General features: G+C 43.2%; 1 protein-coding gene across 1 annotated transcript in view; it reads left to right on the top strand.

Annotated features, from left to right (window-relative positions):
- The window catches only part of MAN1C1 (mannosidase alpha class 1C member 1), a 70,002-nt gene that overhangs the window by 17,252 nt on the left and 38,339 nt on the right, over positions 1–14,411 (top strand). Inside the window, exon 2 of the mRNA XM_019547641.1 lies at positions 4,143–4,239. Coding sequence (XP_019403186.1) covers positions 4,143–4,239 — 97 coding nt within the window. The remainder of the gene's footprint in view (positions 1–4,142; positions 4,240–14,411) is intronic.

Below are 14,411 nucleotides of genomic sequence, written 5' to 3' on the forward strand. Positions count from 1 at the left end.
CTACCCATTTGGCACTGGCAAAGAGAAAGTGTTTGAGGAAGTATTAGTGACTTGTATTGCATTTTGTGACTGTAGTTAAAGAGACACTCCAAGATGAAATTTTGCCCAGATTTTTTTTTTTTTAAAAGCTTTAAAAAAATACCCCAAATGAAGTCAGTTTTAAACCATCTTTTCTGTGCTCTGTTGAGACTTAACACTGCAAGCTGTTCTGTGCCCAACACCCACTGATGTCAGGTCCCTCTGTAAAACAGCTTATAGGATTGAGGCCATAACTGGCTTCCCTTGTCTGAAGTGAGAGGAGTACAAAATTATGCACGGCATAAACAGCGAGAAGGAAATTGTATCGACAGTGCACATTTTCAAGTACTTCATTGTTGCTCTACTAAGTAAAAAAATATATATATTTATGATGTGGTATCAAAGCTTGACAATGCTATTGAAAATGGTAGTTGGAAATCTGTGGGGGAAATAAGGTGGATTACACATCTCGGAGAGGAAAAGCAATTTGACAAGTTCAATTATAACTCAGAATCTGTACTATAAATCAACGGGAAGATGGGGTGATTAGAATTGCAGGGTCAGATCAATAATTGTCCCATCGGGTGGCATGCAGCACATGGGCAAGCACAACTGCTGAAGCTGTGAACCAGCTTGTGTAATTTCCGTATACCTAATACCAATTTTTTTTCCAGCTGTAAAATGACATAGTATTAAAGCTCTGGATATATCATGAGTTGCCAGAGTCTGAAATGATAAAAAGTGTTCCTTTTTAACCTTGGTGTTTCATCATGAACCAGGCATTAGCATCACGTTGTGCTGATTTTTTCCATTTGCAGTTTTTTCCCCCCCGTATCATTTTCAGCAAGACTTTTGTAGCCAACATCATCTAAAATGCTTCAGAGCTAGATACCAGGCCTTTAAACCATATAGAAATGTAGGATTTCTACTTTCTGATGCATGATTAATCTCAAGTCTGGTGGCTTGTGAAATGTGCTGCTAAATTTGAACTGAACAAGACTGTTGCAAAAGGGCTGACTTGGTAGAATGGTATGAAAACTTTTGGCATGCTTACACTTACCCAAATGCTGCCTCTGAACCAGTCATCGGGGAGAGTCTGGAGTACAAGAGAGAACCACATCATGGATCTTGCTACACAAATAAACCAGTGTTTTAGAAACTGCAGTTGAGTTTTTTCTCTCATGCAAAGGAAAAACTGCAACCTTTCAATATCTCTAGGCAGCATATCATATCTCCTCTGATCTCTAGGATTATCAGTCCAGAACAATATCAACAAAAAAGTTTGTTTTCTTAGCCACCATAGCTAAGCAGGAAATTGCTTTGTACTGACACTTTTCATAACACCATAACAATTTCACATTCAAAATGGTTTTATAGGCAAATAAAGGAAAAAAGCAAAAATGCAGCCTAGTGAGGAAAGAGAGAGGCTCTGTAAATTCGTTTCCCCAGATAGCATTTGGGGTAGGACGTTTGGGGCTTACATCTTCAAGTAAAATACTTTGTCAGGAGTTCCTTGTAAAAATGCTGTCAGAACAGCCCTAAGTTTCGATGGGTGACAGAATCAACCTCTTCAAGGCTAGCTGTGCTTTGTACCAGCAAGCAAATGAACTTCCATCCTTTAGTAGAAAGGGCGCTCCTATTGAAGTTCTGCCACTAAACTTGAAGGGAAGGTGGGAGCAATTTTCCTGCCTTGAATGGTGATGTTAACCCTCTCGGGATGCCACTGATCCATCTGCGCAAGAGAGAAGAGACCCCTGGGAATCCAGGATACTTTGAAGAACAAATGTTTTGCCGTTTGCAATATATCAGAACCGAGCAGCAGGTGCTATAAGAATGCCAGGCGGGATGGCCCCTTAAACTCCTCTCTCTGCTTTTTATCCTCACCTAGTTCAAAGGTGAAGTTGTACATATGTGGAATTCCTTTACAGCAGTGGATGTTTTTCCAGCTAGGTGGAACTAACATCTATTCAGCCAGCGCCGACAGGAGTGCTGCCTTCCTCTCTTAGGATCTAGAAGGGAAAACAAATTAACAGGTTCCACAGTCCCTTCTCTTCCTGTGCCTGAGTCTTTATCACAGACTGCAGGAAAATATTCTTCCTGGGAACCCCTTGAAGAATAAATACAAAGTAGAGCTCTTCTACTTTTAATGGACTATACTAGCATCCATCCTTGAAGGATGAAAGAGCATTGCTGAATATCATCAAGGAAACACCCTAGAGCTCCCTAAAGATCATTCCTAAGAGCATGGTAAAAACAATGAAAAATTCCTATTAAAAATTTCACTGAAAAACCTTGTAGAGCTAGAAAAAAAATAAATGAAAGCCTTGAGTCATATGATTGGTGCCTCCTTGATTGCCTTTTATGGGGAGGCTGTTTCTTTACCGGTCATTACTTGGGTTTCTCAAATCAATGAGCTTTAGTGACTAATTCATCCTGCTCTGAATTTATAAAGCCAAAGTGGCTTGCTTTATTCAGCCAGAAGTCCTCCTTCTGGTGGTATTGGAGCCTTAATGTTATCAGTCAGTTCTGCAAATGTTTATCCTCATTCATACAACTAGCTCTCTGAAACTTTACTTTGGAAGCTGGATGCTTAAAAAAAAATTACTGGTCGTGTGGCTTTTTGTGCATGTGCTAATTAAGGTGCAGCCTGCCAGATACTCACTACATTGGGTTTGGGACATGTACAGCTGGAGAGGAAAAGACAAGAGAAGGCAGCTGAAAGTGTTGGATTGAAGGAGCCTGAATATTTAGTCCTCGATAGACCAGGGAGTGTGAATACAGACAACGGCAGTGGTTACATAAGGGGGATTGTTTTCATCACACTTTCCCCCCTTGTCTATAATCCGTGAAGTGCCTCCCTACAGTGGGAAATACTTCACTGTGGGTAAGCAGAGGTAGAAAATACTGTTGATCCTCCAAAGCCACATTCCTCTCTGACTTGATGCCAGAGCAGGAGTTGAAGGAAAGCACATGTCACGTCAAATGCTCTGGTGGGTCCTGGGCAGAGCAGGGCTGCAGGGACTTGTAAAAGGTGGTTTTGTTTAAGGGTCTCCTTGGAAGCGGATGAGTGTGGCCCTTGGATCAGGAGAACGCAATACCTGTCAGTTTAAATGTTTCCTTCCAGCTGGAGCCAATGGTGCGTGTAGAAGAAAGAAGCTGTATTTGTTGGCATCCATACCAACCAACCCACTAGTTGTGAGGCCTCCCTGGAAGGTGAACTCGGTGACCTCTCGGAAGCCCATCTCAATTCGAACAGCTCTGGTCAGATCTGTGTGACTTGGAAGGGGCTTTTCAGAAGTCATCATGTCCATCTTCCTGACTACTCGGGGTTCTAGCAAAGAGATGCTGTTGAGTCCTGACGGAAAGTTCTTGGATTCTGCCCTTCTCCTGTAAAACATCTGCTATTAAATTCACTGAATGAAGGGTCACATTAAACATCACACTGTTTTAAGCTTTTCCCAATGTTTAACCTAAGAACAGTATCTTCTCTTTCTTCTAGAAAATCCAGTGCATGGCATGGCCCAGTTGATGCTTCCTTTTAAAGCCTGTCTGTATAAATATGCTCACATTCTGTAGCAGGGCAGCTGAAGGGTTAGTCCTATAGTCACCTGATAATCCGTATCAAAAGGAGGTTTATACTGAAAACGTACTATCTATTGGGGAGGATTTTTTGACTTGCCAGCTTCAGCAGTTACCTTTTCAACCCGGTTTTAACCACCATTCTGAGATATTGGCGTTTGTTGGGTAGGAGATGGCAAGTTCAAAGGAATTCTTCAACTAGAGTTGCCATTGAGCTTTACAACAAAGTACCACATGAGAAACAGGTACACAGTGTCTTGTACTCTGGAAACATCACAGTCCCAAATTTATGTGCCAGAACTGATGGCTCCACACTGTCAAGGTTGAAATATGACCTAGTAAAAGTATAACGCCACGTGGGAACCTCTGGCAGGACTCTGATGTAGATGGTGAAGTTTGGCTTAGGTTTTTGCCTTTAGTATGGCACTGGCAATTACTGGGACTTGCCTCTAATTGGAATCGAGCCTTACATTGAGTTTGAAGTTTAATAAAATCTCATTGTTTTGCCAAGTGCTTTATTTTTAACTTCTTTTTTCTTTGTACAGATGATGAAGTTTGCTTGGGACAACTACAAGCTATATGCACTAGGAAAAAATGAACTTCGGCCACTAACTAAGAATGGGCACATTGGTAACATGTTTGGTGAGTCGTCGCTGTGTTACTGCAGTATTCAAAGCCTGCGTTACCTCGGCCTCTTTCCCCTTTCCCTTTTTACAGAGTGCGCAGAGATGGAACTGGGGCTGGACTGTTCAAAGTCCTTGGTTTCAGGATTGACGAGTTTAAGTCCCAGTGGATTTCTGTGGCAGCTTGGACATCTGAGCTCTTTGGAACCCCCAACTAAGATCACTTTATTTACAGCCAGCACATAATGTGTCTGAGAGTTGCAGAGCTGTTATAAAACTGACAAATTTTGTTACTAAAGCAGGAAGTCACTCCAAACCTGATAATGCTGCTGCTCAAGCTTGTAAACATCAGGTTTTTGACCAAATGGAGTGTTTTTCCTCGAATTGCCTCACTGGTGAGCAAGGATTTGGATCTCATGAAATATTGAATAAGTGAATCAGTATTAAAGGTGCTTTGCACTGTGTGCTTACTGACTTGTAAAATTTTGCTCTTTAGCAGATTACATTTTTTGGTAACTTGCATAATTCCAGTGCTAAGCAGCTGGCACTTTCTTTTTTGTATTTCTGAGCTGTTACTCAGACCATTTTGGATATAAGTCTATTCTCTTCTGTTTCACCAGCTTATCAAACGACTTTCTGCTTGGCTCCATCTTCTACAGCACGGCCTGTGCTAAAATGATCATGCTGATGGGAAAGTGCCCAGCATTTGGGGAAGTGGTGACAAAAGGAAGGGCTGGCCATTTCCTCTTAACCACTCCTTTCACTTCCCTCCAGCAAGAGTGTCCCCAGACCCTATCCTGCCTGTAGTCGGATGTAATATCTCAGAGTCCTGTATCCAGGGGAGGGTGGAAGTAGATTTTTTCAGTGAATAAACAGTGTGACGGAGGCAGTGAAAATAAACCCTTTACTCTCTTCTGTGAGGCTGCTAACCCCTTCCAGCTCAGAAGTTCAGGGCTAAGCATGATCCTCAACCTCAGATGACCTGTAGGTGCATTTTGAATGCACATTCATAAGGTGATAATTAGTTTTGTGGAAGTGTGCGAAGAATCTGAGCATGGTGGGTTGGAGCGGTTTCAGCATGAGGGTGCTGAATGAGAGTTCAGATGTGTTGGCACAGCACAGTAGAGATCTCGGAGCAGCTGGCATGTTTGGAGAGGGAGGGATGGTGTGTAGCGTAGTTGTGGGACTGGAGACCTGACTTCCATTTGTAGCTCTGTCCTGGAGTCTGTATCACCCCGGACAAGGTACTTCACTTTTCTTTTGTTTCCTTGGGGCCCATACTTACGTCACAGAAAGTGCCTTCATAGAAGAGGGTGGGGATGTTTGTATTGTGTCTACTTGTGGTATTTGGGGCTCCAGAGTTTGCTGTCCCCCATTTTTATTACCAAACCCTTTCTCTTTCTCCCCAGGACCAAGACCATGACCCCCATCCCCCCATGCCCCTCCAGAACTGCTTCCCGCATCTTGCCTCCTAGTTTAGACTTTGCATTTTGCTGCTCCTGTTGGTTTGGTGCATCAGAGCTTTTCTCTTCTGCAGAACTTGTCAGAATTCCCAAAAGGAGGTGGCTGTAAACAGATCAAAATATTGAAAGGTTTTAAATGCGTTTCTCATGCTAGAACAATTGGTGGTACTTGTGCTTGCTTGTAACATGTCTGTGAGGGCTCTCAAGGAAAACACCCTGGAGCCCAAGGGTTTTGCAGACGATTGCTGAGGAGATGCTACGTGGTGCATTTCTTACTGCTAAATGATTTTTTTTCCCCCTTTCAAACTGCTGCTGACTCTAGAAATGAAGCATCAGACAGTCCCCTGCCATGATCGTGCATCCCTGTTGTATTCAGAAGCATTTTAAAATTATGGGGCATACTGATTTTCTTTTTTCCCCTCATAATGCTTTTTTTTTTTTTTTCTTACTCAAGCCACAGATGTATCGTAGGCAACCCTGGTATTCTTCTGACTGGAGGTGTCAAAACTCAGCTGAGATTTCTCTACAGCTGCTTCTGTGTGGGAGGGAGGACACCTCTTTGGGGCTATTTTAAAACATGTTTGTGTGACTGAAAAGTAATCAAGTTCTTCAGGGGTGATGCATTTTCCTGTTGTGGAAGTGATGCTCACTTATAGCCAAGCCTTGGTTTTCAGCAGCCTCCCCCTGAGGGAAGCCGGGGAACTGCTTCTTATCTGTATTCTGGTAAATGGCAGCAGAAGCACAAAACAAACATTCACCTTCTGTTCCTGCCTGTGATTCTGTCTGTGCTGTTATGGAGCAGTGAAGTGTTGGCATTCGTCTCGCCAGCCGCTGAGGTGGGGAGCAGGGCCAGAACTCCGCCGCCACATCCCTACCTCATTTCCTTCCTCCCCACTGAGCTAATTCTGCTTATAAGGGACCAGGTAGAACTGCCCCATCACATCATCCCAGTTTTCTCCCATGTGATACTCCTTCCCACTCAGTGATTTGAGGGAGGGATTCCTTTTGGATTTCTATGCCTAAAGATACACTGCTGGCTAGGCTGTATGATGTGTTTGCCGCCTTCAGCAGGGCATGGACTTGGAGGCAAGATTCCAAACTTATTTAACCGCTGGTCTTCTATGGTAAATTTGTTCTTATACAGGGAGTCCTCGGACTTATGACACAATTGGTTCCTGAAAACAGCATCTTCAGTCAAAACTTTGTAACTTGGAACTGATTTTCCCATAGGAAACCATGTTATAAATGGGGGATTTGTTCCTGAACCAAGGCCCGATGCCCTATTTTCACCAAAAATAACCTAGAATTTTATACTCAATTATAGATGAGTAATATAGCTACATAATGCGTTTATAGTGTAAATAGCAATCCTGTTGATTTGGAAGGACTTCGTTGACTTTGCTGGACTTCTTGGAGGGCTCTTGGTTGGACTTTTTGAAGGTTGGCTGGAATCTTTTCAGGAGTCTCGGCTGCAGGTTTTTCTGGAGTCTCGTTGGCTTCCTTAAAGAAGGTGTCCAAGGAAGTTTGGAGAGATGTTCTCCAGGGAGACGGGTGGCGCAGCAAACTTGTTCGCCAGTGTCGCGTCGGATCAAGCATTGTGAAGTTGAAACTGAAGTCAAAGTCGAAACCATGTCAGTTTATAAATGTTGTAAGTGCCATTCCTTGTAACCTGAAACTTGTTACTTAAGTAACATGCTCAGAATTTGATGCTCCTGATCAACTGGCACCAAGACTTTTTTAATTTTCTGTGCATAATGAAAGGGCCACCAAAATGGGGGTTGGGACACATGACTTCTGAGGAAAGACTGAAGGAACTGGACTTATTCAGTCTGGAGAAGGGAAGAGAAGACCAAGAGGGGACTTACTAGCAGCCTTCAACTACCTGCAGTGGGGTTTGAAAGAGGATGGAGCTGGACTGTTCTTAGTGGTGGTGGATGACAGAACAAGGAGCAATGGGCTCACGTTGCAGCAGGGGAGGTTTAGGTTAGATATTGGGAAAATCTTACTAGGAGGGTAGTAAAACAGCCACTCTGGAGCAGGCTCCCCAGAGAGGTGGTGGACTCTCTATCCTTGGAGGTTTTTAAGACCCAGCTAAACAAAGCCTTGGCTGCAGTGATCTAGCTGGGGCTGGTCCTGCTTTGAGCAGCAGCTTGGACTAGATGTAATCTCCAGAGGTCCCTTCCAACCCTCACTTCCTATGATTCTGTAACTCGTATATAAATGTAAATGAGTAAACTATGAGTCTTGCAATTTGAAGCCCATTAGAGATCATTAGTCAGCTTTCCATCTTTACAGTGGGGTGAACACACTGTAGAACATACACTGCTATTTCACCTACACTTGGTGATATTACTGAGAGCTAGTGCCTTGGAGTGATGAATCATGCTGCTAATGGTATAAGGAAGGATCTATCATGAGTGATATAATCCCATGTTACACCGCACTCTTATTTTGCTCTAACCTCAGTTTTTATTATTCCCCTTGATTTTCTTCCTCCATTTTATAAGGGGCCAGACTTGAGTGGGATCTGTGCATGCCCATCATCTCTCAGGATCAGGCCCAAAGGATATTGATGTAGGAAAGATATTGGTCTGAAAATGACACTGTCTTATAAGCATAGAAAAGAAGCACCTGGCTAGAATTGGTAGAAGTATTTTTTTTTCCTGAGTTTTGGTTTGCATCTCCAGTCAGATTTAAGTAATTTAATCCCTGCCATCCTTGGTATCTCCAGGTTCCCATCTTTCATGTTGCTGAGCATAAACAAATGTTTATATAGCATATCTCGATCCTTGGAGTGAGAGAGCTGGGGGAAGATAAAGTTATGTACTGAGGTGTTTCACATACACTTCTCACTATAACAGTGTGGTATAACAGACTTATTATTCTGCCCTTTCCCCATATCTGTCATGGCCTCTTATTTTTCTGACAAAATGTTTTTAAATCCCGTTAGCTTTGCAGCATTTCTGTAGCTATGGGAGAGCAGACTGGCATCTCTTTCTGCTTGTGCATCAGCCAAATTGTCAGTAACATTTTGATTGCAGGGTCTTTATTGCAGCGATAAGGTAAAAAGCTTGATTTTTTTCAGATATTTCATGGAGTGTGCAGGGCTGACAGTTAGAAAAATCCATCTTTTGACTTGTAACCTGAGCTAATTTGCTCAGAAATCACTGACAGCAAATAAATATGGAATCTTACAATACCATTATACAGTCACTTTTCACAGCCTAACAGCTCTTTAATATACTAATTTTAGTGCAAAAATAGCAATCCCTAACTAGATTTTTTGTCACTAACTGGGAATCTCATTTAGCATCTCAAATTGTCTTGTCAAGGCTACTGCTGCTGCTTTCAGCAGAAGCTGAATTTGTACTTCTTTGTGAACCTCTGCAAGTTTCTCTGATGTGAATATATGTGACAACTGTCACATTCGGGACCCAGGCAGGTCAAACGGTCTGAAAACCATGGATCTCACAGCAGCTCGGTATAAATGATGCAGGATGTTTAGAGTTCATCTCTGCAGACAGTTCTTGGTATTGTTCCATGTTCGAGTGTTTTGGCGATGGAGTACACGGAGTGTGCACAGTAGATCAGGTCTGTGGACACTGTATCAACAATTCTTGGAAAATCAGCGGGTGCACAGGTTCAATTCATGTACTTGGCTCGGGTGCCTGTGAGCTTCCTGCACTGTGCTGACAGTTTGTTTTGATGAGGGGATGTCATTGGCCCCAGCCGCTGGGAAACCAGGCTGTTTTGGATCCCTTAGCTGGACAGGGATTGCAACAGCTTGGGAAAAGAGAAAGGAAGGTGATGAAAATATATGGTGTAATGCGTTCAAGAAGGTACCAAATGGATGGTTCCAGATATGGAAGGCCTAACCCAGGGTGCTGGGAAAGCATTTCTTACCCACTTGCTACAATCATAGACTCATAGAAAATGACGATTGGAAGGGAGTTCAGGAGGTCGCATCTAGTCCATCCCCCGCTCAAAGCAGAACCAGCCCTAACTAGATCGTCCCAGCTAAGGCGTTGTCTACAAGGGTCTTAAAAACCTCCAAGGATGGAGACTCCACCGTGTCTCAGGGTAACTTTTACTATCCAGGGCTCATTTAGTCTGTGAGACTGTCTTCCAAAGGATCAACCAGTACCAATTCTGTGGGTGGTCTTTATGATGCAGACAACACCTCTACTAAACTATTGCCACCTAAACTCCTTTTTGTATGGACTTCTGCTATGGTCCTAACAGTTTAGCTTTTGGTCACCATTAACGAGTTGCTGGGATCAGATGCATTCTCTGGATACAAAAGGCTTCCTGTCCCATTATCAGTCCCTTGAACTATTCATTCTCCCTGTTGACTACACATTTTCCAAATAGCTGCATGCTTTGTTACCAGTGATTTAGTGAGGAGACAATAAAGCTGGCAAGTAAGCTACATAAGCCAATTAGAAGCAATGGGAGTTGATGTATATGTATTTAACACTGGGAAGGTAATTGGATGAAAATATTTAATAGCAGCATTCTTGGTGCAAGAAGAGAAATGTTAAACTCCAAATGCATGCTCACTCAACGGAGTATTTTTTGGCTCGTGTTCGTGCCTTTTTCCCTGTGATCACAAAATTGCAGAGCCCTGGAGTGTCATTTTATGTGATTAAAAAAAATGTTCTCTGAATTTGCAGAATTGTTCCCTTCAATTGCTGCATATCATATTACGCTTTTTGCTTCATGTCCTTTTTAAGGAGAAAACTCTTCCCCTCCCCCCTGCAGCACTAATGAAGATGTTTCCGCTGTTCCCAGAATACTGTCGCTTGCTAGCTGCTTTTGAGCGTAGCTTATTACCCAGTTGAATATTATTTTTAAGGAAAGGCATTTTGAGTTTACACTGGCTTCTGCTGCCGCAGAAATCTGTAGCACCAAACTTATTTCCTGTCAGCATGAAGCTGTGATTCAGGATATCCATCCAAGCATCAAAGATGTTGGGTATTTGTTGGATGATTCATACTGGAGCTGACATTTATCCCTGTGTTTTTTTTCCCCTCCTCCCACCTGCCAAAGATTCATCCCTCCAGACAAACAGGGCACTTCATTAACCCTCCCACAGACACATACCTATGTGTGGATCAGGGCTAGGGATGGTTGCTCCCTGGTACACAAAGGCAGCCTGTCTATACTTGGAGGCATCTTCATTTGAAGGTAGGGTACAAAATGAAGTGCAGTAGCTATTCCACAATAGCTGTGTGTGGATGCCTAATTCTAGTGTAGTTTACTCCACATTGTCATTCCTGAATAATACCATGGGGAGACAAGTTCTGAAATCCCTGAGTGCACACCACAGCGGATCAGCTGCCCATGTTCATCTCGCCAGACATCTCTCCTCGTGTGGAGTGATGGAGGCCTCCTGAATCAGGAGGTAAGGTTGTCATCTCCTGAACTCAGACCTTCCATATTGCTCTGTGGAACCTTGTCACTAAAACCACCTCCTTACCGTGGTTACCACAGCAAGGCATAGTTACTCATTTGTAGGAAAAAGCACTTTACTTTCAGCCCCACAACTCTGAATGCTCTTGAACAGGAGTCAGCACAGCCCGCTGGCTAAATCTAGCACACCAAATGATTTCTCATCCAGCCTGCAAACCTGGAACACCAACAGCAATTCAGTAGCGAGGGAATTGGCAGCTGGGTCATGGAAGGGGTGGCAAAAATTCAGCAGCAGGGGTAAGTGGTGGCCCACCTCCAGACCAAGCCACGTTTTAGTTCAGCTTGCTGTGTCATACAAGGTTGCTGATCCCTGCTCTTGAAGATTTCTTAGAATGGTGTGTGCCCTGATTTCTGACACTGCTTAATCATCAGTGTGGTAGCAGTCTGCATAAGGCCAGTTAAAGGATCGCAGTGAATTCTTAATTTTAGTTGGGTGCTATTTCCCTTTTCACATATAAAGGTTCTAACATATTCCAAAGAGAAATGTGGTATGATAAAGGAAAGCAAGTGGGGAAAGAAAAAAGCCATACATGCACTGAGAAAACTATACAGATTTGTCAAAGCACTGCACTGACATCTTGAACTGGGCAAAGTGTTTTCAACAAAGCATTTATTCACCAAGAAAGGCACTTTCAGGGCAGCCCAAACTATTTGTGAATTCAGCAAAGAGTTTTTCAGCTGAAACCAAATGAAAAGTATTTTTGGAAATGTCAAAATGGTTCATTTTGACATTTCTGAATTGAAACATTTTGGATTTATTTTTTCCAGGCATGATTCATAAGGCACTTAAGGTCCATTCACAAAATGGAGAGGGGAGGAGGAGCTGCCCCTGTATTTTACAGCCTGTATTGGATAGGTCTGATTCACAGCAGAGATCTGAACTGAAGTTTTCCATCTCTTGAGGGACGAAAAGGACTTTTGGGGTATTCTGTGGCAAGTCTCTCACTCGCTCTTATTGCAGTTATCCCACTTTGTCTGAATAAGTAAACGTTCACTGGGACAAGCGCTGAACCCAGGCTAGCTGCTATCCTAAGTGAGCAGCCTGACTGCCTGTTACTGTTGCTTTCTCTTGTGTGTACAAAATAGGACAGTTTCAACAGGACCACTTGGGAGAAACTGCCCCCCAAATTCCTCATACCTGAGAGAGATGCTTGAGAGATGGAAGTTGAAGTTCCTGCTCTGAATCATGGAGAGATGCGGGAGGTTTCAACCAGGATGTCCCGAGTGGGCCTCTGTGCATTGGAGTGTAGAGCATGAGGAGGCCCTGCTGCTACCATTACCACCAACTCTAGCTCCTGGGAGTAGCTCCTAAGTTGACTGGGAGATCTAGTCCTTTCCTTTTAAGTATCCTCTGCTTCACTCTAATTTTCGCTTGAATGACATTTTGGGAGGGGGCAGGGGCTGATTTGCCAAAAAAATTAGAAAAAATCCTTATTATGGATCTGAAATAACAACTTACAATTTGTTCAGCCGCCAAACTAAAAAATCGGTGATGTTTATCGCCCCTCATGCAGCATAGTCTTCTTGAGTCTGAGTCAAAGCCCCTGTTGCCTCCAGGGTTCTTTGGATTAGACCCATAGCAATTTTGCATTACAGGGGTTTGTGCAAACATTGGATTTGCTCCATGTGGATTCACATCCCTTGAATTTAGCTCGGAGTTTCAGAGTCAAACAGACCCGAAACACTCAGCTTAGTAAGACTTTGGTGTAAGATGCAAAGTGCAGACACAAACTGCAAAGAATGTGTATGTTTGGGACTTAAGAGTTTGACTCCAGCCCTTGAGATACTGAGGACAGCTGTGAAGCTTGGACTGCAGGGTTTTGGTTTGGGTCCATCTCTAAGAAGACCAGGCAAACTCCACATTATTGCAGCATAAAACCCATTAATCATCCCATGCTTCCTCCAGAGCTTTGTGAACCTTCCGATGACCCTGAACTGAATTTTGAGTTTAATGAAGCCTAAAGCCTGGAGAGTATCTTGGGATTTTTCAAAAACAGTCTGAACAGGGAAAAAAGAAAAACAGCAAAAGCAGGCAGCAAAGAAGCAAATAAAAACCTATGAAGGAAGACATTCCTGTTCAAATATCATAGGCAGAGAATAAGGCCCAGCATTTCTTCTCTAGATGGCTAGGAGATAGTAAGCAGAAAAAACACAGGGTTGTATGCTAGTAAGAGACCATTGCTGTTGATCATGCTGGGGACAGATCTCAGGAGCAGGGTGTAGAGCAGGAGCATCTGTGGGGGGCGAGAGCACTGTGGAAGTGGTATAAATATAACCTCTCTGCTCTTCTTTCTTCCTAGCCCAGGAAGCTGTCTTTAAACAATGTAAGCTTCTATTTAAAAATATTTAAAGAAAATTTAAAAAATAGCCTCTGTATGAAAGTTTTGTGCCTTATTCTGGACACTAATTATGCAGAAATAACTGTCTAATCTTCACAGATATTGAGTGTATGATTAAAAGGCAGCCAACTGAGAGTGGGTGTAGTTGGATTGCTGACTGGCTCTTCTCTATTATGGTAGCAGCTCCATAGCCAAGGCTGCCTTGAGATCTGCAGTCAATGCAGGGCTAAAGCCAAAAACACAGCTTCAACTCCACCGCTTTCAACAGCAAGCCAGAATGCTGGCTTAATTTTAACACAGAATTTACAAAGCTGGATGCCAAATGTTGTACCATCATTTACAACTCTGATCACCCCCTGCTGATTAACATATACCTTTCTCAGATGATTAGGCAAACTTCTCTTGCGACCATTGCTGGCAATCGGACCCGATCCCTAACTTGCACACACAGATACAAAGCCACATGCAGTCTGGATTGGGAAAGCTGTCCAAGCCTTACAGGTGTTGTCTAAAACATGTACCTGTAATTACCAAACATCAGAGTTCAGGTTGGTCATGGTGGGGGTTGCTGTGGAAAGGATAAGAACAGTTGGTGAATGGACTGGTTTGTCTGGCCTCACCGCTTATTTCCATGCTTCGTACAGATTGTATTCAAGGACTAAGCATTTTAACCACCGTAATGAGATCAGTTAATAAGCGTGTAGGAATTGTGTGACAAGTTCCTTGGCAGCTGTAATTCTGGCTGGTTCTGGAACACCCACCCAGTCTGTGCCTTGCACATCTGGTTGTGGAGGTTCCTAGTCACGGAAAATATTTAGGTAGGTGAGGGAACAGAATAAAACTCCTAGCCCATGCTCTGCCCCATGCGCCCTTCCCTAGGATCTTGCTTGTGGTTTGGTTCTAGAGTGAAGCCGTGG

This window comes from Crocodylus porosus, unplaced genomic scaffold, assembly GCF_001723895.1.
Source record: "Crocodylus porosus isolate Cpor-Errol unplaced genomic scaffold, CroPor_comp1, whole genome shotgun sequence".
Classification (NCBI taxonomy): domain Eukaryota; kingdom Metazoa; phylum Chordata; order Crocodylia; family Crocodylidae; genus Crocodylus; species Crocodylus porosus.